Here is a 22,853-nt window from a genome sequence, read left to right on the forward strand (position 1 = left end):
ACAAATGTACCCTCATTATGAGATCATCATTTGCAATATACATGACTAGAAAGACTGAACTGCAATAAATTATGCTTCCAGATCAATGAAAAACGACTAAAATCAAAATATTTAACAACTGTTCCGATTCTGTGCTGCTGCTGGGGGGGAACTGGAGACGAACGTGATTAAATGAATTTGGTAAAATTTGGATCCGACAACAGAAAGAGATCCTTATAGATCTGTAGGATGTAGGATGTAGGTATTGGACTTGAAAGGAATTCTGCCCTTTGTTTGCAACATGACTGTCATTGGTTCTGGCTCAGGTAAGTGTGTACAACAGTCTGAGCTTAGTTAGGACTTTAACATTTATATCTCTAAGCATTGTAAAACCACATCGGTTCCTGTTCTTGAAAATTCTGTGAGTCACCTGCTGCCCACTATTTCAGATTTATTCATTTAAGAAATGGGGACTAGTCTATGTTCTGTAAAGTCGTAAAGTGAACTTTCACTATTCCGGCAACTAGAAAGGGAAAATTACGAAGCATCACATGCCTCAGTGTTTTGTCAAAACATTCTGAATATTACAGACTTTACAGTGTTGTCATCAGAAATGTTCCAAAAAATAAATGTGGCTTGCATGTAAGCTGCATTAATATCATTATTTCTAATATGGGTGGTGCTACAAAACATAATTTGTGATTAACTGTTGTCAGTATTAAGCATAGGTGGACTATATAGATGTCGGCATTGGTAATAGGAAAAAAAAAAATCTTACAAATATTGGCATATCGGTTTATTGACACATATCCAATATCGTGGCGCTCGAGTGCTCATGATAAAAACTTGCTTGCGGGATCGAACACATTCATCTTCTGTGTAAAGCTGCATATGAAAGAATGTACTCTGAAATAAAACGATGTACTTGTATGGGTGACGGACATTTTATTTTTGACCCATTTTCAGGTATTTAATTAGGCAAAATATAGAATGTATTGTTATTTATATGATATGTTTGAACATGAATATGTGTCAATGTAAAGGAAACAAGACTTAAATAATGAAAAATGTCGGTTACAAATATTTAGCATTTAAAGCGGCTTCCTTTTTCATAAAGACCACCCTCATGAAGACAAAATAACACTGGTCTCATTCCAAAACACTCCATTCCAAAACACACCACAAATCCGTCATTGTTAACTGGTATCTGTGTCCTCTCCAGCAGAGCACCATATGTCCACAACCGGATGAAACACTGAACCAGAGACTATAAATTAGTCTTAACCTTTGACTTTTAACCTGAAGACTACTACACACCATCTGTGCCTGAGAGAGACAGATGCATAGGAGAAAAAAAAAATCACCGTGGCAAGACGGTCAATGACTCCCAAGTCAGATTCGTTTCATATTTGCTCTTTTTTTTTTTTTTTTTTTTTTTAAATAGACTCTTCTAACATTCAAGGTGATGGATCCAGTACTGCACTAAATTGTAACCATTAGTAGGAACCATCAGTGCTACCATGAGCACTGCCGGGCCTTAAACATCAACAAAAAAAAAAAAGAAATACTACTCTGAAAACACCAAAGCACAGATTTTAAGAAATACCACTGAAAACAGAAGGAAAAAAAGCCAAACAACAAGCTACTAATAGCTTCTGGGTCAGTGAGTGTGTGACCCTTTCAGGAAGAGGCAACAAAAAAATCCGTTCAATTTCTGGAGAGGTGAGACAACACAAACACAGAAACGCAGACACACACACATGGTGCTCCCAGGTGTGTGGAGTGCTCATCTTGCAGAGGCCCTATCTTCAGATTTCCACTGAAAGCACTCAGAAGGTTCATCACAGGCCACCTGAATGGACTCCAGACACATTTCATTGTGTCAGTGAGTGATCAAACATCACCGCACATGACCTCTGATGTCTTATTCATTGGATAAGTCACCGGGGTCTGGCATACTGCCGTGCTGATGATGGTGTAGGCTGTCAGCTCGGTGGCAGAGATATGCTTCACTTTGCAGAGAAAAGAAAATATGAGCAATAGATATTTTTTGAGGAGTGGGTCTGAGGGACTGCGGGTTTTGATGAGAAATGGCATCGTCGGATCAAATCAAGCTTGATATTGCGCCGCACGACACACTCCAATCTACGCTGACGGAGAGACGTTTGATGGATGTTGATGCTCGACTCGGCGCGAGACCACAATGCATCATTAAAAGCAGGCTTTCAATTACAGATCCCTGCACTAATTCAATTAGGCCCCTTTGAAGACGCTTTGATAATGGGATCCAGACGGGCGGATGGCGTCGTCAATAATTTGAGGATTCATTGAGCCGAGGGGATGCTATCAAGAGTTTATATCAGCCTGGCGGCCTGCAACACGAGGAGACGGGAACAGTGTGTGTGGGTTCGCTTTGGCACGAAAGGTGTGAAGAAGATATAGGAGAAGAAATGATGTTCGGGAAAATGGAACAATAGGAATTGGAGGGACAGTTTTTGCTGCCAAGACTTCCGGCACACTTGGTGAATTTTACCTATCCAAAATTCCTCCTGGTCCAACTTAAATCTTTGTAAAATATGCACATATATATATATATATATATATATATATATATATATATATATATGTACTTTTTCCAATAAACTTTGGCATAGCTGTTGTCAAGAAAGTAAAAAATGACTTTAGTGGGATTTCTTTGCATGGCAACATTTTTGTTATACTGTTATCCACCGTCAAAATCAAGAATTTGCTTAGGCGGAGATAAAAAAATTTTTTCCTCATTGGGTTATCAAAATGTACTCAGGTATAGTCATAGATACAATGAAATGGATTCTCAGATACGATACCTTTACATGGAGACCAGGAATGTGCATGGAAAAATGATGAATGCAGAGTTATTCTTGATTTATTTAGGTGGGCTAGAGATCTTAAAGATCTGAACATCTAAAGCATAAAAGGCAACGCAAAGCAACCGATGAAGCCGGCTCGGTTGGTAAAGTGGTCGTCTCTCAATCGGAACTGTTCGATTCCCCTCTTTCCAAATGCCGAAGTGTCCTTGAGCAAGGCACTGAGCCCCAAACTGCTCCCAATGGGTGGATTGAACACGTTGCATGGCAGCCGCCTCCATTTCCACGCGAGAGGGTGAATGTGATGACCAACGTAAGGCTCTTTGGGGGCTGCTCAAGCAATTGAAACACGCTATTTACTTCCATTTACCAAGGTACCAGACATTTTCTAAGACATATGATCAGGTCCAGATGACCTGCTTTGAAATTAAAACCTCCATCTTGGGAGAAAAAAACCCTCCATAACTTGAGGGAGTGATCGCAGTTTATCAATCAAATTATCCCTTGAAGATGTCTTAAAACCATGACCCGTTGTGCTAAATATCCATGCCTTCCTCACAGCCCATCGCCGTGCCAACTGCATCTTCTTGCATCAGAGAGCTACCAGGAGCGGCAGCCGCATCAGCGTGAGTAAAATGAGACTTCCAGCACTTCCTAAATTACCACAGTGCCGCTGTAGTGATCCACTTAATTCTACTGCAATTTCTGCGATCCAATTCAATCAGAAGCGGCCGGGGTTGGTGGAGGGGTATCACCGCGCCGAAATGTGCACCGCAATTTTCTCAAACATAATAGACAATACGGGTCTCATCAGGAAGCGGAGCAATTTCAAAAAACGCACGTTTTCGGAGCTCGTGTCCCCCGAGAGTGCAGTCAGCGTCGCTTGAAATGGAATTGTTGATTGTAAAGATGACACGTAGTTTTCTCAACTTATGCATCCGATTGAGTGCATGAAAGAAGGGGCGCTTTAAGCGAACTCGATTCTTTTAGGTTTCAAAAAAAAAAAAAAAGAGAGAAAAAGATCCACATTCTGATTACTGAGAAGTGCAGCAGGGAAATGCTTCCTCCTGAGAGTGTAGGGCAGGTGATATGAGTGATGGGAGAGTGCAATAAAGTCTACGGAATAAAGAAGAAAAAAACAGGTGGAGAGACACCGACTCAAAGAGAGTGACAGAGGCAGATAGCGAGACTGACAAAGACACATTGCACAGAGGAATAGCAAGCCATGACGAAGCTTGCTGAAAGGATGGCAAACGGCACTTTGAAAACTCCAGACTTGAAACCTGAGGGGATTCTAGAACGTTCTGACATTTCACACTTTGGATTTTGGGTGGTGGGGTAAAGCAGGAGCAGAAAGTTTTAGCTTCTCCACTGGAATGTCCATCATTCAGACCGAGATGTTTTAACAGGAGCCTGTTTGACTTTTTCCATAGTTTCTATAATGTACATTTGTTTTTGTTTTTTTGAGTTGGGTCTTCACATGTTCATCCAGGGTTCAGCAGCAGACAGCAAGGCAATGAGGCTGGTGTCAAATGACATGCATTTGAGTTTGTGCCCAATGAAATGATCAAGACTCAGCTACGTACTTTCAGTAGAAGAACTTACGTTATGTAACGTATTCCACTTACGACCAAAAATCCTAACGTGGTATTAGGTAAACTCACATTATGAGTGTATATTGAAAAACCACCGTTGCTTACCAATGTTTAGGCCCTGTTTTACGTGACAACATTTCAAGTGAAAGCGCATGTTTTTTGCATTTCAGTTTCAGAAGAGCTTTGCATTTACATGACTATGTTATGAAAACAATGTTCTTTTACACAGAAATACAAAGAAATGCTGAAAAGGGGGCCACAATCCTTATTTGTTTTTTACATAATGTGCATTGTACATAGACAATACAGGTACACTGATTGAAATCTCTGCTCATGAGAATACACATAATGCTTCTTAACATTCTTTTTAATACTTTGAATACTGAAGGGATATTTTCACTGGAGAAATTTTCAACAACAGTACTTTTACTTGGAGCCGAGTACATTTGAAGCAATGCAACAGTAGTTTCCCGGGCGTACAGATTCTAAATACTCTTTCGCCTCTCTTGTGCCTAGTTAATGGAAGGTGGACTAAGAACTACACTATTTTATCCCCTGGTGATGACAATAAGCTACTCCAGCAGAGCTCCAGGAAAATGTGTTTGATTAATTTGGTGGAAACCGGTTCAGAACTGCCAACAACCACAATGCTGTTCAGCTCAGGAAAATTCAAGTGAGCGATGTATTTGAGTGCTTGGGTTCAGGTAAAGTCCTAAAACAGAAGCTGGTCCTGCGATATTCACTTTACACATCCTTCTTTCACTGCACCAAATTCCTTTCCAGATCTTTGAGGAAGTCTGAAATTCCAGCGGCGAGGATGGATTATTTAGACAGTAATCGGCCATAGGCGGGCTCGCGGTTGACGTAGGCCTGAATCCAAGGCACACCGACACACCCCGGCAGGACCGACTTGGCTCTCTCTGCATTGTCAAACATGGCACAGGTGCAGGCAGGGAGAGTGGGTGTTGAGCGTGTGATTGGAAAAGAAGAATCGTGAAAGGGAACAGGATAGGCAGTGAAATGAGCTGGGGGAAGAAAAAGGAAAAAGAAAAAAAAAGAAAAAGAAAAAGGAGAGCAAGTTTGCTCCAAAATGCACATGGATGAGTGTGACTTTGGACCATAAGCGACCCATATGGATCGTGATGCATCAGGCCTCTGCACATTACTCACACTGAAACAAAAGTCTTGTTTTGCTTAAAGAGCAAATCATAGAAATACATTACATGGGTTGACACCGACAAGTATATGTTGATTCTGAATAAGAGCAAATCAGAAAACTGGACGGACGGACGGACGGATATGATCAAGACTTGTGTGGTGTGGTGATGTCATAGCTAACATTTTCAACTCCAGGCAAAATGAGTGAACCCAGGCCTTCCTGTAAAGACTTTGCATGTTCTCGCTGTGAATGTGTTGGTTTGAACCAAGCACTCTGGCTTCCTCCCAGAATCCATAGATAAGCTTGCCAACTGCTGAACCTAAAGATGAATTCTGGCGGGATTTTAGTTGCCCCTTTGTTGTGCATGCTCTCCATGGATTTTACTTTGTTTGCTTCCTCCTGGATTTCAAAAACGTGTGAATGTTCGTGAGGAAAGTGGTACAGAAGATAAATTGACGGCAGACAAGGATGAATGGTTGGGTGGAATGAGGGATCAATGAGCAGGTCTTGCCTTCATGGTGGTGTGAAATCAACACGTATATGAAATAACCCGACAGCGTCGTGTGTTTTGAGCAACTCCTTCCATGAACTGTGCTGATTTATCCCAGTGGAGTGCTCTGCAGATGCCATTCCAGCAGAGGTGACCAAGCTGGCCTGTGGCAGGTCACAAAGCTTGTTATGTGATGCACCATTTACCAAGATGAGACTCCTGATGGAGTTTCTGCTATCGAGCAAAATAACAGGTAGAATCGGCCAAACTGCCCCTCCGAGAGGAAGGGAGCTGTGGGTAATGGTGACAAGAATCTACACACACACACACACACACACACACACACACGGTTGTCAGATTGGAGGCCATTATTCTGACTCCAACTGTAATGGCTGCTGCTGAGAAGAAGAGCATATCTTTATAAACAAGTCTGATGGGGGGGGGGACTCCACAAATTCTCACACTCTTTCTCTTGACTTTTTTTTCTTCCCCCGCCGCCTGCTGCTGCAGTGCTGTGCAGCAGTGTGTGCTACACCTCCAGCAGAACTGCTGCTCGGCTGTAGATCTAACAGCAAAGTTAATGACTCGAGAGCTGAGCTACGGCTGAATATGTGAGTTGAAGAGTAAAACTTTTCTAAAGACAAACACGATAAGTTGGAGTTTATGGAAATTTTTGGTACCATATTGAAAATTGGGTGTGCTATAAGTTAAAAGTGAAAACTCTCCGGTTAAATGTGGATATAGTGATTAGGTTTGATCTGGTTTCACTTCTGGGCTTTGGGTTTTCTATTTCGAGGTGACACGTTCTCTCTCGGAGATGCGCCTCTGCAGTTAAGTTGACTATTCTAAATTGCTTATGGTTTTATCTGTGCCTCACTTTGTCGGCCCTATGAGTCCTTGGAGGTACCCTGCCCTTCGCCAAACATTGACTGGGATTGGTACCAGTTCCAAGTAAAGGGTAAAGCTTACATGGACCACCATCAATCGAAGAATATCGACTAAAACAGACTATTGTGCAATTTAGGCCCTATTTAAATGACAACCTTTCAAGAGAAGAGAAAGTTTCACATTTACATTGCAACATTTTTTTTAAATAATTCAGTTTTGATGGAAACAGCAGAAAAGTTGGGCCACTAGTGGGTGCTGTTGTTTTGTTTTTTTTGTGGAATGAAACCACACATGCGTGAATGCAGAGAACAATACGTTATAAACTTTCACAATGATGAGAACACGGACATTCATATGGAGAGACAACCAGCTTGGATTACTATTACAGATGACTGTCAACTATAAAACCACCAAGTCCCTGGAGAATATGGACTGGGAGTCTTCTGTTTACAGCGACGACGGAGGTGAAGCATTGTCAAAATTTGAGTTTTCAGTGGCTAGGAGCCCAGTCACAAAGGGTCACAGAAAATACAATGACATTTTTGCGTTTTCACCTGAAGTCTTCGTTTAACCTTACATGTTATTGGATTGTCTCAGGATACCAAAGTACCTGCAGAACATCAACGCTCGCAAAAAGGAAAACATGCAATCTCCTCAGTCCCCAATTCAAACAGGTGCTTTTGTCATTATGAGGCAAGAATCCAGATTAATCTGTCGACCTAATATATATCTATTAATGCATAAAATCTGAATTTGGCATTCAATTTAAAACAAGTTCAATCATAAATGGTTGATTCACATGAAAATAACTAATTATTTCTTTTACATCCAAAGTCTTAATTCTCACACACATCTGGACCCACTTTGTGTTCGTGCAAGATCATTCACAGGTTCTGGGTTCAGTTGTTTTGAACCTACCCATCATTCATTTTCAGAACCATCTCTTCCCCCCCCCCGTCTTCAGCCTGCTGGTTTTCATTGCCGGCGCACACAAGCCCTCAATAATCAGCGCTATCCTTCTTCTGTCAGATCTCCGATTCTCCTCAGATAACACCTGCCGCTGTCATCCTTCTCAACCGCCTTTCATCATTTTACAGACCGGTGATAAACTCTCTTGTTCGCGCGCCCACAGATCACAGCGGGTTTACAAAAACAGAGATCCTTATCTTTGATTTCACTGTACGACCTTTCGCCGTCCTCCTCAACAGGTGGATCAGGCCTCGGGAAAAGCGGTGCCATCTGTCCAGCCTGAGCAGGTCTATTCTAGGTGTAATTAGATTCTGGTGGCAGGTGACGAACATCAAATTATATGCCTGTGTGCATGTCTGACAGCAGGTTGCACCCTGAGACGGAGATCCCCCTGGGGAATTTGCACATCCCCTGGGGGGGGGGGGGGGGGTAGCCAGCTTTCATCTTGCTTCCATCCCTCTGTTCCTGCTCCCTCACCTCTTCCTCCCAGCTGGAGGGGATGCGGGCTCCAGCGGTTCTCCGTCATATTAAGACTGAGAGATCAAAGGCGACGAGCGGCGGTGGACCAAAGGGTGGATGGAGGCACGGAGAAGTGAGAGGAATAAAAATAAAAGGGGGTCGATGTGAACGGGGTGAAATAAAGAGCAAAGAGGGGGATCGATGAGAGGAATACAACGGCAAAGAAGATCGCAAATTTGCCCTTTGGTGCTACAGATCTCTATATGGAATATGGGCTTTTATGCAAATGCATTCAATTAACGGCGACAGAAAAACACGTCAAACAAATGATGATGAATATGTCTGATAGGATTTCACATGTGGAGACATTCAAAAGGCTGATAAGTCCGACAAACCGCCAGCCAGGCATGCAAAGACGGTACTTTTATTAATTATTCCATGTGGGGCTTAGGGGTGGCGAAGGTTTACTTTATGCTCTCGCCCTTCAGCCATGTGTGAAAGTAACAGCGGCTGTAACCTTCATATTAATTACAATAATAACATTAATCCTTGAAAAAAAAAAAAATTACATCCTCCATTCATTATAATAAGACAAATGTCAGGGTAAAGCAGCTGATTGGGTGAAGAATAACTGCTCTGTTGGTTTAATGGCTGACGGCACTAAATTTTCTAAAAGGTTAGATGTACCGGTTCAAATGTGGTAAGACAAATATTGTCAAACAGTTAGCGACATGCAGGCGCTTGTAATAGGTTCATAAAAACATGGAGGAAGTAGTATTCCCCAGACAAAATTTAAGGATGACTGAAAGTGGATAATTGTCAGCACAAGGGGAAAAAAAATACTGTTTTGAGTAAACGATGTGTAAACAGGGCCTAAAACTTCATTTACTTTCATGAGAATGTACATGAAGTAGGTTATATGAAGATATAGGACAAGCGACTTTCTTATTACTTGAAGAAACCGAAGCGTGTAACAAGTGTGTTCGTATAGTCAAAAATTACTAAAAGACTTCATTCTACAAAAACTGAAGAGGTGTATTCTTGTTATCAACAATAAAGTTGGTGTTTTAAAGAAATAGACTACTTTGTAAGTCACACAAATATCGTTGTATCAAGTGGCAAAACACTCTGAAAATTCCCACTTTCCCAGTTCAAAGATCCTAGTTTGATAGTGTTCAGGCGCATTTTCTTTTGTATTTATTTGATTTGATCTAAAATGAACTGGAATTGTATTATTTCTGAAGGTTTTCTTGCTATAAAATTACTAAAAGTGTAAGGAATGGTAGGTGCATCAAGGAGATTATCATTAAATCAAAGATAAGCCGACTACAATAATAGGTTTCTTTAGTGCTCACAAGCGATCCGAGTACATTCTGAGTCATTGTGATATATACCGTTTCAAACCGGTAAATCCCTGATCTGCTATAACAAGATGTACTGAACAAACCAGTCCTGTATTAAACCACATGGAAACAAACTGATCATGAAATGATGACCACCTCGTCAAATCCTGGCTCACATCCTGAACATCGTAGTTTAGCTTTATGTTGAGGTGGTAGTTATTTCCCATTGTAATTGTTTGGTTTTGTGAAAACAGACATTTTCATCATACATACTCGCCGCGACAAAGAAAAAGTTTAAATTCAAAGGTTAATGCAGCACTATTTCACGGGACCAGCCCACTTAAGACCCCCCCCCCCCCCCCCCCCCCCCGCCAGTATTATAAGTTAATTAACTTTGTGAGGTGAATATAAATGTATTTTCTGATTGCAGATGGAAGCAGCAATTATGTGCACAAGAAAAGGTAACATATCAGGTATACTTAAGGTCATTTTCAGTTATTGTAAATGCAAATTATGTTAAATAGAACAACATGTTATTGTAAACAGAAGCAAAGCTGATATAAAAACACCACCAAAGCCGAAAAAGAGCAGCTCACAAGCAGAGACGAAGCAGCATATATATTATTAATCACAATAGGTGGGAAGAGACGGGAAGGGTTACAAAGTGAGAGGCAGACTAATAAGGTTCACAGAAAAAAATAGTGCAGATGAAAAAGTGAGAGGAAGGAAAAAATGGTGTCAGACTAAAGGCCCATAATAACAAGGTGACTGCAGATTAACGCTGATCTGTTCACACATCTGCAGACACCAACACCTACAGTATTTATCTGCACAGCCATTCACACTGCACTCACGTCTGGTGCAAAAACAGAAGGACAAAAACACACATGCACGCACACTCACACCTGTCCTTCAATCTCAGCTCCACAGCAGCACCTACTGGCCGTTTGCTCTGATCCTGCCGCTTCCAGACTCATATTCACCACTTCATATCAATTATGACAACAACAAAATACACACAATTCACACACTGACATCGCATATTCCTTGTGCACTACACGCAAGTACAAAACAAAAACAACACAGGGCGTACCAAAAAGAAACTTTCTGTGCGCAGTATCTATGCACACAGGAACACACACTCAGACTTGCGTACATTCGGTCTGAGGTGATTTATGAGTGCGTTGCTCGGGTTTGCATGATTTATCCCGCTAAACCTGCACCGTGCACCTGAGGGACTCGAACCTACACATGCACACACACATACACACTCCATGAGGGCTTGTTAGTTGAGAATGTGAGAAATGCATATGTGCTTACAGAGATTTGTTTGCTGCATAAGTTTGCAATTAGATGCACTTTTTTTTTTTTTTTTTTATTATGCATGTATCTGTGCCTGCATGCACATGTGTATTTACTGTGTGGGAAGGTTGGTTTTTATTTTTAAATCAAAAACTCTTGCTCGCAACGTGTCAGTGTGTGTGTAACGTTGCTTGTGTGTGACTCCCTGGGATTGCACACCTGCAGACTCCAGCATTAACATTCCTTCACAGGTACGTGAGTGGACAGAGCCGCCGTCAGGATGTCTGTGTAACGAAGTCCCCAGTGAGCCTCCGTCCCACCATGAAAGATGACCCAGCCCCCCCCCCCAGCAGCAGCCTAATGGCCGGGGACACACCGCAGCAGAGTGGCAAACACACACACACACACACACACACACACACACACACACACACACACACACACACACACACACACACACACACACACACACACACACACACACACACACACACACACACACACACACACACACACACAATATTATCTGGCTGGGCTCGATGCTGGATCCTTACCCAAGTTAAAAAAGAAAAACTACAAAGTAGTGCAACTTCCTGTCAGTTCTTATAACCTGAAGTACAAATATCAAATGTTTCAAGACCAGTTTGTACTTGAAATGTGCCAATTTAAGTAAAATCTTGTGTTTTTCCTATTAGATTTAGCAATCACATTGTTTATTCAACTTCGCTCGGAGGCAAAAAGAAATTCTCAAGGAGGCCTTGCTTGCAATTGTTGCATAAGTGAAATTTATCTGATTGATTAAGACACATATCTGACATTTTGTTAGATTTCTACGACACCTCCCAACTTTTCACTTGACTATTAGTAATCATTTTCCAAGTCTGAAGTGTTTTTTTTTTAGGTCTTCAGTCAAAAACAAACACGGTTGATTTTGCATTAATGGTGAAATTCACTCACTTGTCAGCAAAGGTAGCCAAGTCTTTTTTACTGGGAGCTCAAATCACAGAGACGGCTGCTGGTAAACAAATAAATGTTTGATAGGCAGAGGTTTTTGATGTTCCTTCCAAACATATTTAATATTGGAAGCAACCCCTCACTGATAGGTCAAATACGACGTTTTTTTAAGAACATTTCCTAGCACATGTCAAGTCTATAAAAGTTCAATGTTTCACACACAGAAAAAAAACATCTTTTATTAATGAAAAGTTAGTAATTTAGTATGAACTTGTCAAAATCGATGCAAACGACAACAAATGAGGAGAAGGAGAAAACGGCAGAGCGTGAGTGAAGCTGATGGAAAACTTGGCGGAGCAGAAGTCCCTCGGGGGGGGGAACCCCCCCCCCCACAGTGCAAACACAAGTCCAAAAAGGCACGGCTTGCCTGTGCACATACACTCGTCTGCTTTGGCCTGTGATGAGAACAGAGGACCCCAACGGAGCTCATCGTCCTGGTGGGTTGACGGGAAGAAGCTGCGGCACCGTCCAAGAAAAAAAGGCCCATTCGTGTATTTTCCACTGTTGTCCAAAAAACAACCAGGAAGGATATGACATCTCACTCATCAATCAAATTCAAAACCTTCCGTTTACAGTGTTTCCTTATGCAGGCATGATGTTATGTTGGCTTGGTGAGCACTGCGGCCTCCACTGTGAACAAATCACTGACCATCTGCAAAGATTGCACACGATTCCAAAACAATAGAGGTTGACGCAAACTGAATCCCCAAAAAGTAGTTTGACACGACACGTATTGATGACTGTATTTCACAACCACCTGCAGCGATGAGCCGACTCCTCCACCAGCGACGCATGAGGAATAAAGCTCGCCGCTTTCCAGATTTAAGGTGACTCCTTTAGCTGCACCAGCAGACCATCGACGGCGTGCATCCAAATCCACAGCTCGTTAGTTATTTATGATTTGAAAGATTGAAGAGGGAAGAGGCAGATTGGCCTTTGTTTGGACTCGAACATCCTCCTGTTCGCTACGTGTTGTGAGTGTGAAACGCAGTCGGGGGAGAAATCAGGTTTCCTGAGTTAATGCTCTCCGACTGCAGACTCAGGTATCAGGAATGGAGGCGTTGTCAGGCCCTCGGGCGGGGGAGGAGGGCCCCTGGGCAAAAATATACACATCCAGAAACAAGCCCACAGCTGTCCTCTGAAAAGCGTACTCCTCCACCGAATCAAATATTCATGTGAAATATAAAAGACTGTGAATTTTGGTCATTATGCATTTGTTTTTGTTTTTTTTCTCTTGCCTATCTGTAACAGAGAGTAAACACCAAGATAGTGCATCTGGACATGTGTTACTACGGATACTGCCATGATCCACTATGGTACAAAAACATGCATCTTACTGTATACATGAAATTATATTGATAAATTGTATAAATGTGTGAGGTTTTGTATCCGTGTGGAGGATGTACGCTGAATTTCACCCAATGTGAAATAGTTTTGTAAATGTATGTTTTTACTACTCTGTTACTGTTCTGTTACTCCCCTGATTTTATTACAAGATATGCTTAGATACTGACTGATTTTATTTCTGTTTTTATCTTTTATTGATGTAAAGCACTTTGATCACTTCATCTGTGAAAGGTGCTTTACAAATAAACTTACTAACTTACCGACTAACGAAGGCTCCAAATCTAAGGACCTGTTTCAAGTGAATAGAGAAGCCTTTCGTTGCATTTTGGGGATCCATTTCCATTTTTGAAAAAGCTGAACGGGGGGGAAATGCAACCCTTCTGTAACACTGCTACTGCACATGCTCGCCACATTCGTAGTGAATGGTTCCTCTGCACGTGCGCGAGTAGATGGACAATAACAACTATGGCAGCATCCAGAGTGTCATGACACCCCGTCCATATTCTCCTGGGACTTGGCAGTTTCATATTTGAGATTAACCCGGAATAGCAATCCAATCCGTCAGTCCACACGAATGTCCGTGTACTCCCAATGTCAATGTTAATAATGTATTCTCTGCGTGTGTGTGTGTGTGTGTGTGTGTGTGTGTGTGTGTGTGTGTGTGTGTGTGTGTGTGTGTGTGTGTGTGTGTGTGTGTTTGGTTTCCTTTGCAAAAACAAATAAAAGTGGCCCTGCATGCTATATACATCGGTTTTTACAGTTTCTGCTGTCTGCATTTAAACAAACATTATTTTTACAACGTGAGACATGTCTGAAACGAAAAAGCAAAAACGATGGGTTTTCAATTGAAACGTTGTCATGTAAACAGGGCCTATTCCAGATAAAGCGGTACAGAAGATATCTGGAGGAATGGGAAATAGAGGGTCTCTAAAAGGCAGTACTTCTCCAAAAGGTTTCATTGAGCTACAGCGGCGGGAGAAATATGGGGGAGAAAATGCCTTTTCTCTGTACAATTTTCCTAGCTTTAATTTATCAGAAAAAGTCCAGATAAAAATGAAATAATTGGAGGGAAAACTATGAGTTATTACAGAAAAAGACATTTTTATTCTTGAATTTGCAGTAGGTGTGCTGGAGATCAAATTAAATGAAGCTGGAAACACCATCCGACTAACAAAACTATATGTAAGGACTTGATGTATGACATTTATTGCTCAACAGCTGTTAATCCTATAAGGTGCTGAAGATTGGGAACGCCAACTGTGAGGGCGTAATATGATTGAGGCTCTCTTGAGAACCCCCGCCAAGAAAGGTACTTGTTAGTTTTTGGTTGCCGATTACAGTTCAGGTTATGCAGGAAGTTACGGGTGAGCTTTGCATAAGTCTGCATTAAATAAATGTCACTCTAAACAATGTCTTCCTGGAAGACGCGCATCTGTGTGTGTACGTGTCATGTATTAAAATGCATCTTCTTTACACTGCAGGTGTCTCGGCAGCTTTCATTGTAATTGGTTGATGTGGAAGCCAATATGCAGCTGCAGAGAGGTTTGACGCATCCGCACAACAAAAGACGTGCAGGCGCGATCAATGAACCACAGATATGGATAGACACATGATCATGATCACACACACACGGGGATGTCCCCACGGCTGGTGCATGTATGCACGCGTGCATACATACAAAATGCACACGCCAAGACAGACAGCAGTGCGGCGGCTCCAGCACCTCCAGCCCACTCTCATTAATACTCACTCGACTGACAGCCCCGCTTGTTGCCACGGCAACCCCTTTTTACCTGTTGCCAAAAAAGCGTCCCGGCAGTTGAGGAGACCGCGAGTGAAACGCGGCTCGAGACGACGGCAGGGTTGAGTTTTCGCTGCGACTTCGGGAGCCGCCGGTGCCGCTGCAGGCACGCACAATTACCCACTTCGGAACGGAGAATAGTCTCATTCATTTCAGTGCAATTCAATCTGGCTCACTTCAGTGCAAGGCAACGCTCCCTCCGTTCTGCACGTTTTGTTATGAGAGAGGCTGGATTCTCCTACCGGGGAAAATGGGCCCTGCTTCATTATGTGATGCTTCATTCTAATTCTTCCTTTGGTCTCATACTCGTCTGTTCCATGTTATTCATTCAGGGGAGATAAGATGAGACTAACTTCAGGAAATTGCTTTGCTTCATTCATCATTCCAAGCTGCTCTATTCTAATTAAATCACTGCATATTCTATTCTTGCTATTCTTCTTTCCCATACCATCACATATTATACCGCGAACAAAGGTTTAATGCACTGTCAGAAAAATGGCTCTTCTGAGCTCATTGTGCCACAAAAAGATTCTTTTTGGTGATGTAAATGGCTCGAGGAAGTTCAGGAGGTATACAGAAGCTGTAGAGTCATTAAAATCGAATTAATGTGAAATGAAAAAAATACGAAATAAGAAGTTTTCCACCAGAATGACAAACGGATGATGGTTTTCACCTTTTAAACGGTGAGTGACCGCATTTGGTATCTTCCACATTTCTTACGAAAACACCATTTTAAATTGATGACAGCCATAAAATACGTCACCCCTTGATCCCAGTCAAAGGATATGATTGATGCATTTACCTTAAGAATATGAACTAAAATTATCCATTTAAAAGAAAAAGAAAGAGGAGGAGGGGTGAATCCAGGTGCTGCTATTAGTAGGTCATAGAAAAGGCACTTTTTATGCAAAAAAAGTAAATAGATTATAATTAATAGACAATAACAATGGCGAGTACACAGACATTTGTATGAACAGACGATGAAGTTGGATTGTTATTGCAGAGCCTGTCAGCTATAAAACCACAAAGTCCGAGGAGGACATGGACTGTTCGCCATGACACTCTGGACGCCACCATTGTTGTTACTGTTCATCTACTCACGCATGTGCGGAAAAACCGTTTATTACAGACGTGGTGCTCATGCGCTGTAGCAGTGGAGCATTTTCAAAAAGGTCCACCTTGGGAGTAGTGTTCCAAAAAATTGCATTTTCAGTGGTTCTGAGCAACGTGTAATCAGAATTTTTAGTTTTTTCAGTCAACAAAGTTCACATACTAGTGCTTCAAAATAGTCGCTGAAATGTGGATAGACTATTAACCTATCATCAGCCGTGTGTCCTGTAATTTCTTTTACTACTTTTAATATCATAACTTCCTGGATTGATGGTAAGTTTAATAATCTTGCCAAGTTCGCATCAAAAAACATTGGTTTCAGTCCATGTGAAACCATACAGAAACACAAAGGGTGTCCTTCGTCTGCTTTCTCTATTCATTTACATTCCAACAAGATGAGATGCAGTGATGAGGTACTTTATTTGGACAGAATAAGATGGAGGAGAGCGTTCAGAAGGCAATAAAACAGCAGTGTCCCCTTACAACCCGTTCGGTCTCCTAACAGAAGTCTGGTGACGCTCATGTCTTCCTTCATTTGATTATTAAGTCTAAAAAGAAAAAAAAAAAAGAAGAAGAAGAAAAAGGCTTTTCTCATCATGGGGCAGTTACGACATCCTTCCTGGAACAGACTGATCCAAGCAGACCTTAAATAAAAGTGACACGAAACAGTGACAGAGAGCAGAGATAGTGTGTCGGAGTCGGGCCAACAACAACACCTCGCATGACCTCGAGTTCACGTCGGTGTGCGTTAGAGCGTGCAACCCTGACGAGAGGAGAACCGAATGACTCAACGGATTAGCATGTCCAGGATCCAGTCCGTATGACTGGGACGTTTCTGAGCTCGCCTATTAGACTCGTGGAGTCAAATCAAACAAGATGACAAGGCGGTCTCTCTCTCGCCATCACACAAAAACACACACACACACTAACGCACAGACTAATGTAGCTGTTTGTGCCACAGTGAGGGCTGTTAGACGGATGAGTGGATGGCGGGGGACGTGTGTCGAGGAAGGCAGATGGCCTTCAGCAGGTCATTAATATTGACTCCACCATCCTGCAGTCACTTCCACCACTGAACCCCCCTTCATACCAAAGCCTGTTTCAGGACAGATGAGGGAAAATGAGGCCAAACCAACAGATTTGATACCACTTACTAAAACCAAGTCGTCCCTGGAATCTGCTGGAATTCAACTATCTGAAAATGACATCTTCGTGGTGATACGTGGGGGTTTGCAGACTGACAAAGTTTAAAATGATGAATCAGGTTTCACACTGTTTTGAAAGGATCTACTCAAATTAATCAAAAACATGAGATATTTGAATTCTCCTTTTGAGGAATCACTAAAAACACACTATCATTATAGTAAGAAAATAAGTCGTCCATGCATATGGAGATAGGCGTCTGCGTCTTGGTTTATGTAAGCATCATTTCTTGCTCTTTGTGTATATGTGGTAAAAGGTTTGCCTGCGTTATATGATGTGTGTTTGGAATTTATTTGCTGGATGTGTGTCTAAACGAGTGTGAGCAGACAAGCTTTGACGGAGATTCGTCCATAACTCCTATTCCCCAATGCGCCACTCGCAGGCTCATTAAGTAAAAACGTTAAGTTGACGTTAAGCTTGAAATCCATGAGGCCTCTGCGATGCCATTTAATGTTACAAAGGCTTTAAAGCGAAGAAGACATTACTGGCACCGTGCAGTTGAGGCAACACGTGGCTGATATGAATTGTTATTTTATGTTAGGTTCGTGTTAATATCAGAAACTGCAATGAAAATGAAAAACATCACGGAAAATTCTACGTTATAAAGTTGGGACTCCAAACAAGTCGGGACACTATATGCAAAAATAGCGACTATTTGCATGCTGCAAAAAGTGTGTCAGTCCTGTAATGGCAATTTAAGGATTCAACTTGTTGAATATAGTGATGATCTGCAATAAAAACAAAGACGTACACAGATGATATTAACATCCTTGTGATTAGAGAGCTGTTTTTTCTCCAAATAACAGTGTTCTCTCTCTCGCCCCCTTGGATGAAGCCGTGGCCACATGAAAGGTCTCAACTTTTTTTAGACCAACTTGACTTGATGAAGTGAATTTTATGAGCCGAAATGCTTTCTCTGTCTTCATTGTGCTGTTAGGTTAAGTCAGCCATATGTCAGGAAGACGCAGGTTCATTTCCGGCTGTCCAATGACTTCAGAATGTCTCTCCCCTTGTACGTCCCCAATTCATTTGGTAATAAGCAAAAAAGCGTTTAACAAGACACACAATTCAGCAGTAATCACATTACACAAGCACAAGTGTCCAGATGCACAAACAAATCTTTATGAAAACATTTCTAACAGTAAAATAAAGCTCTCATTTATTTTGCATGGTTAGGAATAAACTAATTGTGAATGACAAGACTGAAGCAATTAACTTGGGGGGGGGGAATGTAATTTAGCAATTTACTGCGCCAAGAGACACATGGGACAACCCTGTGGGACGAGTCTCGCCTGTAAATGGTTGTCGAGAAAAAGAGATATAACACAAAAGCCACAAGTAATCATCAGTGCAGTCAGTGTGGATGCTATTTAATTAAAAATAATCGAAAGTTTGCTTTTAAGAGCAAGAGACACAAATCAGGATAAAAGAAAATGAAAAGGAGCGCACTTCTTTGTGGATGCTGAAATACATCAGTCGCTCACAAAACACATTAGTTTCACGCTCCACATTAGTCCATCCCGACTGCAACTGACTCCGACATCCAAGCATGATCAGCTTGTGTTGTGATTAAAAGACGTCACAATGGAAAGAACGTCAATAGTTCTCGGAAAGAAAACCGAAATTCCTTCCGGAAACTATGGGAGTCCAATACTGGAGACGTACATCTGATGTTTCTTTGAACTTCTGTACATGCTACATTACAGGCTTGATGTCCCGACGCAGCGTCCATGAGTTCAACCTCGGAATTATATTGAAATGTCACACTTCACTTCAAACACACGTCATTAAATCTGAACAGATTTCGTCTTTCAGCCGAACACCACCACCAAACACACCATCGAGAGCGACTGGTCTGTAACTTCTATCCAAGTGGCTTGCACGGACTAAATAGAACTCCATCATTCACCTAGGTCAAGATGTCTTTAATATACTTTATCATTGTATTCTAACACAACTTTGGCAAGCAGAACCTCTCAGAAGGGAAAGGATCTCCTGACTTCCACAATTCACTTAAGCACAACCATATGCTCCGTGTATGGCTCACGCTTTCGACTTTATCAACATTGTGTTATTTTCCTTCCCTGATATATGCGTCGCAAAGGATTTATGACTGAAATTGTTCACTTGTTAACATCTTGGATGAGGGCTGAGGGGAGTAGTAGAAGACTGGGTCCAGGCAAATAATCGGGCTTTCAAAGAGCTTTGTACTGATGTGATCTGAGGGCAAAATAAACTGTAAATCTCTATACGGAAGATAGCTGCACGCATTCATACAAGGACTCGCAGATGAAGTGATGGGCCCCAATCTTCAAATTTCATTGAAAATATTTCCGTTAACGACCGTTTGAGGGATGTGGGACTACGTGGTTCCATTAAACCAACTGGAATTATATGGGTGTAAGAGAAAAAAAATAAAAAAACAAATATGGCGAATGCATTTGCAGAAATGAATCTTCAATAAAATTAATTCTGAAAGTCACTTTTATTTCAAATGCTCAGAAGGGGGGGCTGCATATATCGCAAATCTATAGATTTCTGTGAACTAACTGTGATAATTAATGTTTCTATGCATTGTGCATTCAAGCTCTGCAAATTGACAGAATTTTAGATTTAAAAGAAAAGTGAAACAATCACGATTAATCTACAATTTAGTCGATTTACTAATGTTAATCGACTGATCGTTTCATATCTGGTGGCGACAGGGAAAAAGGTAAAAGAAGGGAAAGTTAATGGAAAATGCCCCAAAACAATAAGGTCAAGAAGCGCGATCCAGTCACAGCTGGTGTAAGAGAGAAGGAGAGCGCACTGTTGTTTGGAAAAACAAATCTTTAAAGACATTGACATCGTTGACATATGTGTCTGTACTCATCACAAATAATATAATTTTCATAATACTTGAGAATATTAACACCTTTACCTAATGTCATATAGTTCTACTGGATATTTTTCAATGTTTATGTTGTATTTTAATGGATGTGGTTTATAGTCTTTGATGGATTTTGTCTTCATGACTTGGGAGTCCCTAAAATATGATACACGTTTCAAACACAGTTCTATTTATTTCTAGAGAGAAATGTTTGTAAAAGTCACTCAGTTTTTTTTTTGGGGGGGGGGGGGGGGGGGGTTGCGTATGTTAACGACACAAAAAGGTGAATCTTGTTGGACAGAGCAGAGGAAAATGTCGACATGATACATCGTGGCTTTTCTGAAGACAACAATACCACATGTTGGTAAAATGATTACAATCTCAAGACTTATCGAAACAAACCCGCAGTATGTATCCAAACACAATCCTACCTGTTCCTGTCTCTCCAGCCAGCGGTCCACCATGGGATGATTGGCGCTGAGCGACGACCGGGCCGTCTCTCTCTGAAACTCTCGCTGATTGGCCCAGCCCCCGGCGTCTCGCGGCAGGCTGCGGTACGTGTCCATATTTTTACCCTGAGCATCAGATCCAAGGGTTAGAGTACGCGACACCTTATTTTCAAAAAGAGCAGCACTTAAGAGCTTTGAAGCAGATACAACTCTATCTACTTTAAAAGGGGTCATCACTCTGACCGTATCTGACACAAGAAAGACAAAACTGATTTAATTAAAGGCCTTGAGGGTAAGTCATACATGCTAATTACCATCAGTGCAAGTGATTATTTTTGGAGCGTTATGTAACATTTACGAACTGACTGACATGTTTGGTATTTCTGCTCCATGAAAGCCATACTACAAACTCAAGATGCAGATGTGTGTATTTTCGTTTGCTCGTTTCTAATCCAACCATTCTGGGTTGTGTTGTTGGGGAATCTGTGGCACGGATTTGAGAGTGAGGGTCGTCTTCACGACGTCCATAGAACAAATCAGCGAAACAAACAATCTCAGTCCAACGTAATGAAAAGCAGCTAATTTGAACACTTGGCCACCCACCTTTCTCTCGAGGCTGTTTGTTCCAGCGGCATGGCGAACCTTCAGGAAGCCGGCGGTGGTGGACCAGCGTGTCGGGTTCTTTCTCGTCGGCGCTTCTTCCGTTTGGACCCGTGGCTCGCCGGCGCTAAACGGCCCGTTCATGGTTGTCAGGGCGGGATCGCTGCTGCGCCGCACGTGGAGGGGCATATCTGAGAAAGAAAAGGACGGCGAGAGATCAGAGGGATGGGTTCACGTTCATCATGATGAAACGAACACTTTACAGTCGTTGAACAGAGTTGTGCAATGAATTATAAAAGTTGTCAGTGATGAAGCAATATGTCGAATAATTCTCCTTTAATTGGGCCAGTCTGGTCATACGACATTTCTATTGGTTGAAATGTCAGTTGATCCCCTCTTAGACCACTAGATGGCACTGTGTGACAACAGAAAGATGCTACAGTGCCACAGAAAAACCTCTAAATACTGTCATAATAAACAGTGAAAGCACAACGTGGCCAATCAGAGCAGCGGACAGAGACAATCGGCATGTCTGACAACCTTGTGAGGGGAAAAAAAAAAGCTGATAAACAGCGATGAAGAATACAAAGAAGGTTTTATCAAACGCTAAAAGTGCAATAGCCAAAGCTAATGAGAAACTTTTTCGATAGGTTTTCGAACACTGACTTATTCAACTTTGCAGTTACATCTGGGCATGGAGAAATGTATGCATCTTACATACTAGTGAATTATACTCGCGTGAAACTATAAAGTACAATAAATCTCATTCTTTAAACTTAGAACTAACGCCATTCCTAAAAGTAATCCATTATTAACACTTCACTTCCTCTTCGTGAAGACAAAACTTTCACAATCCAAACAAAATGACGACTGAATATGATTAAATAAAGTGTAGGAAGTTATAGCCCTGAAAACAATGTGCGCTCATAAAGAGGATTAATCATTGAGAGGACCACTGTGAATTATTCAGAATCTTCTCGAAATCTCTAATCAAGCTCCTCCAGTTCTCCACTTAACCATCAGCACATCCCCTCATAACAAACACACTGAGTGGGATCGACGATATAAGAAGAGACGCTGCTCGTGGGATACGTCCATAAAAATCCTGTTTTTAAGTTGCAATGTGCAAATAAAACGACCAGAGATGCTGTGACAGTAGAAACGTACGTCTGTAAAATCTTCTCGAGGTAACTCAAGTGGTTGCAAAGACAAGCCACACAAGAGAGATGGATTAGAAAAGGAAAAGCGGAGTTTGTTTGACAAGCTTTAGTGCCGTCTTTGGACAGCGAGGCCTGAGAGTCAACTTCCCACGTCCTCTTCCAGAACCTTCCGCTGTTTATACGCCGTCAGATGTTTTGGATGGCAACGTGCGGGAAGAGGCTGAGATCTGTCCGCGGAGTCCGAGCCAACACTTTGTGTGGACTGCGAGA

At 41.8% G+C, this 22,853-nt stretch overlaps 1 protein-coding gene across 3 annotated transcripts in view; it reads right to left on the minus strand.

Annotated features, from left to right (window-relative positions):
- Nucleotides 1–22,853, minus strand: part of pard3ab (par-3 family cell polarity regulator alpha, b) — a 262,388-nt gene that overhangs the window by 141,534 nt on the left and 98,001 nt on the right. For all 3 annotated transcript variants that reach the window (XM_080487990.1, XM_080487989.1, XM_080487991.1), the window contains exons 4-5: nucleotides 21,427–21,614; nucleotides 20,806–20,949 (exon numbers count right to left, since the gene is read on the minus strand). In XM_080487990.1, coding sequence (XP_080344116.1) covers nucleotides 20,806–20,949; nucleotides 21,427–21,614 — 332 coding nt within the window. The remainder of the gene's footprint in view (nucleotides 1–20,805; nucleotides 20,950–21,426; nucleotides 21,615–22,853) is intronic.

The sequence above is a fragment of the Lipophrys pholis genome (assembly GCF_963383615.2).
Source record: "Lipophrys pholis genome assembly, chromosome: 1".
In the NCBI taxonomy this organism is placed as follows: Eukaryota; Metazoa; Chordata; class Actinopteri; order Blenniiformes; family Blenniidae; genus Lipophrys; species Lipophrys pholis.